Genomic DNA, 2,287 nt, shown 5'->3' on the forward strand with positions numbered 1-2,287 from the left:
GGTTGATTTTTGACTCAAGGGGTTCTTTGGTTCTACCATAATTTCCACCAAGTTTCTGTAGTTTATAGAGATTTATCTAAGGAAAGAGATTCATATGCCTTCAAACTGGATATTTACCAGTAAGTTTTAAGATGACTTCACTTAAAAATTATTGGAGAGAAATAGGATATGCTCCCAGTAGTTCCTTTCCCAAAGATGGGGATAATTAAGAGGATGATCAATAATAAAAAAGTACTTTCAAGTTTCAGGGAAAATAATACATGTAAATATAGAGCACAGATGATAGTTTCTGTAAAAATGATGTTTTGTAGATAGGAAGGTTTATTTAACATCAAGATTATTTACAATAATTTGAACAGAACTGGCAATGGATATCATAGTAAATAATTTAGAGAACCGTTTAAAGAATGGGTATATAATGATCATTCATTTTGATAATGGCAGTGTACAAGTAGGAATTTTCCATGTACTTAAATACATTTGAAATAAGAATTTTTCAGACAAACATTTACTTCTTGGTATTTGAATAATCTCTGTGAATATACTTCTCATCAGAAGTATGAGATATTTTCAAATGTTCTAGGGAAGGAAGAGTCTCTGGACAGGATTTCAAAGATCAGTGTTTTCAGTTTCAGCATTACTAAATAAGCTACACTGATGGTTTGTGGACATCCTGGATGAATAGTCATCTACTGGATAATATGATGTACTGAATTTTAATAATTTAAATCCAATTTAAGGAATTTTTTCCCTGTGGCTTTTATAGCATCTTTGACTTCCTTGTTTCTCAAGCTGTAGATGAGAGGGTTCAGCATGGGAATCACAATGCCATAAAACACAGAGGCCACTTTCATGTTCTCCTCGGAATTGTCCGAATGAGGCTGTAAGTACATGTAGGCCAGGGTTCCATAGAAAATGGTGACTGCTGTCAGGTGGGAGGCACACGTGGAGAAGGTTTTCTTCCTCCCTGCAGTAGAGGACATCTTTAGGATGGCGGCCATGATGTATATGTAGGATAAGATAACGATCAACACAGTGAATGTCAGGTTAAATCCAACAAAAACCAAAATTAGCATGAAGTTAATATCATTGTTGTAGCATGAAAGAGTGACAATTGGGGGGATGTCACAGAAAAAGTGATTGACCTTTGACTTACAGAAGGACAGTGAGAACGTAAATCCTGTGTGTACTGAGGAATTTATTGATCCCATGAGATAAGAAATAGCTACCAACTGAATACAAACTTGTCGAGACATGATTATGGGGTAGCGAAGGGGCTTACAGATTGCCACATACCGGTCCACTGCCATAACAGCGAGGAGGTAACAGTCACTGGTTGCAAATATAGCATAAACAAAGAGTTGTACTACACATCCCTTAAAAGTTATTGATTTATCTTCTACCATGAAGTTCTGCAGCATCTTGGGAGTGATGGCAGATGTATAACAGATATCAACAAAAGCCAGATGCTGTAAAAAGAAATACATGGGGGTCTGAAGTCTGGAGTCAGTGTTGATGAGAAGGATCATCCCAGTGTTGCCCACCATAGATATCACGTAGATAACAAGAAACACGATGAAGAGGATACACTGAATATCTCTCTGGACTCCAAATCCCAGAAGATAGAAGTCAGTGACTTTGGTGCCATTGTCTTGTGCCATAGCTACCAAGAGTCTATAGGTGAAAAAGAAAAGGAGTAAAATAAGAAAGAATTGTTATCAGATTTAAGAATATTCTCTTATATATTTATTTATTATCAATTTTCACATTCCAGATTTTATTCCCCTCCCGGTCCACCCTTCAACCGTTCCACATCCCATACATTCTCCCTGTGCCCCACATCTCCACCAGATTGTCCCTCCACCCATCCCACCAGACCTTTAAGTTCTCTGGGGTTTCCAGTATCTTGAGGGTTAGGAGCATTTTCTCTGACTAAATCCAGATTGGGAGTCCTCTGCTGCATATGTGTTGGGGGCCTCATCTCAGCTGGTGTATGCTATCTGGTTAGTCATTCAGTGTCTGAGAGATCTTGCAGGTCCAGGTTAATTAAGACTTAATTTTCACTTCATTCTTTACTTTGATATTCACAATAACGACATAGATAAGTTTGTTGCTTTGCACGTGTATTTTAGTAATAGATTCATCTAAATGACTTCATAGAAAAGTCAACTTTGAAAATACAACTATAAGAAACACATATGTCATACTTTTCTACTCCATTATATAGGCATTTGTGTTTGTGCATGGCAATACACAAATAAAATGTTGACTATGTCAAGAAGCCTAT

At 37.0% G+C, this 2,287-nt stretch overlaps 1 protein-coding gene across 1 annotated transcript; it reads right to left on the reverse strand.

The window, feature by feature from the left end:
• Positions 1-716: 716 nt before the first annotated feature.
• Or5ak24 (olfactory receptor family 5 subfamily AK member 24) lies at positions 717-1,661 on the reverse strand. Its single transcript, NM_001000283.1, has one exon. It carries the CDS (start codon positions 1,659-1,661, stop codon positions 717-719), a length of 945 nt encoding a protein of 314 aa, NP_001000283.1.
• Between the last annotated feature and the right edge of the window lie 626 nt (positions 1,662-2,287).

This window comes from Rattus norvegicus, chromosome 3 (assembly GCF_036323735.1).
Source record: "Rattus norvegicus strain BN/NHsdMcwi chromosome 3, GRCr8, whole genome shotgun sequence".
NCBI lineage: Eukaryota > Metazoa > Chordata > Mammalia > Rodentia > Muridae > Rattus > Rattus norvegicus.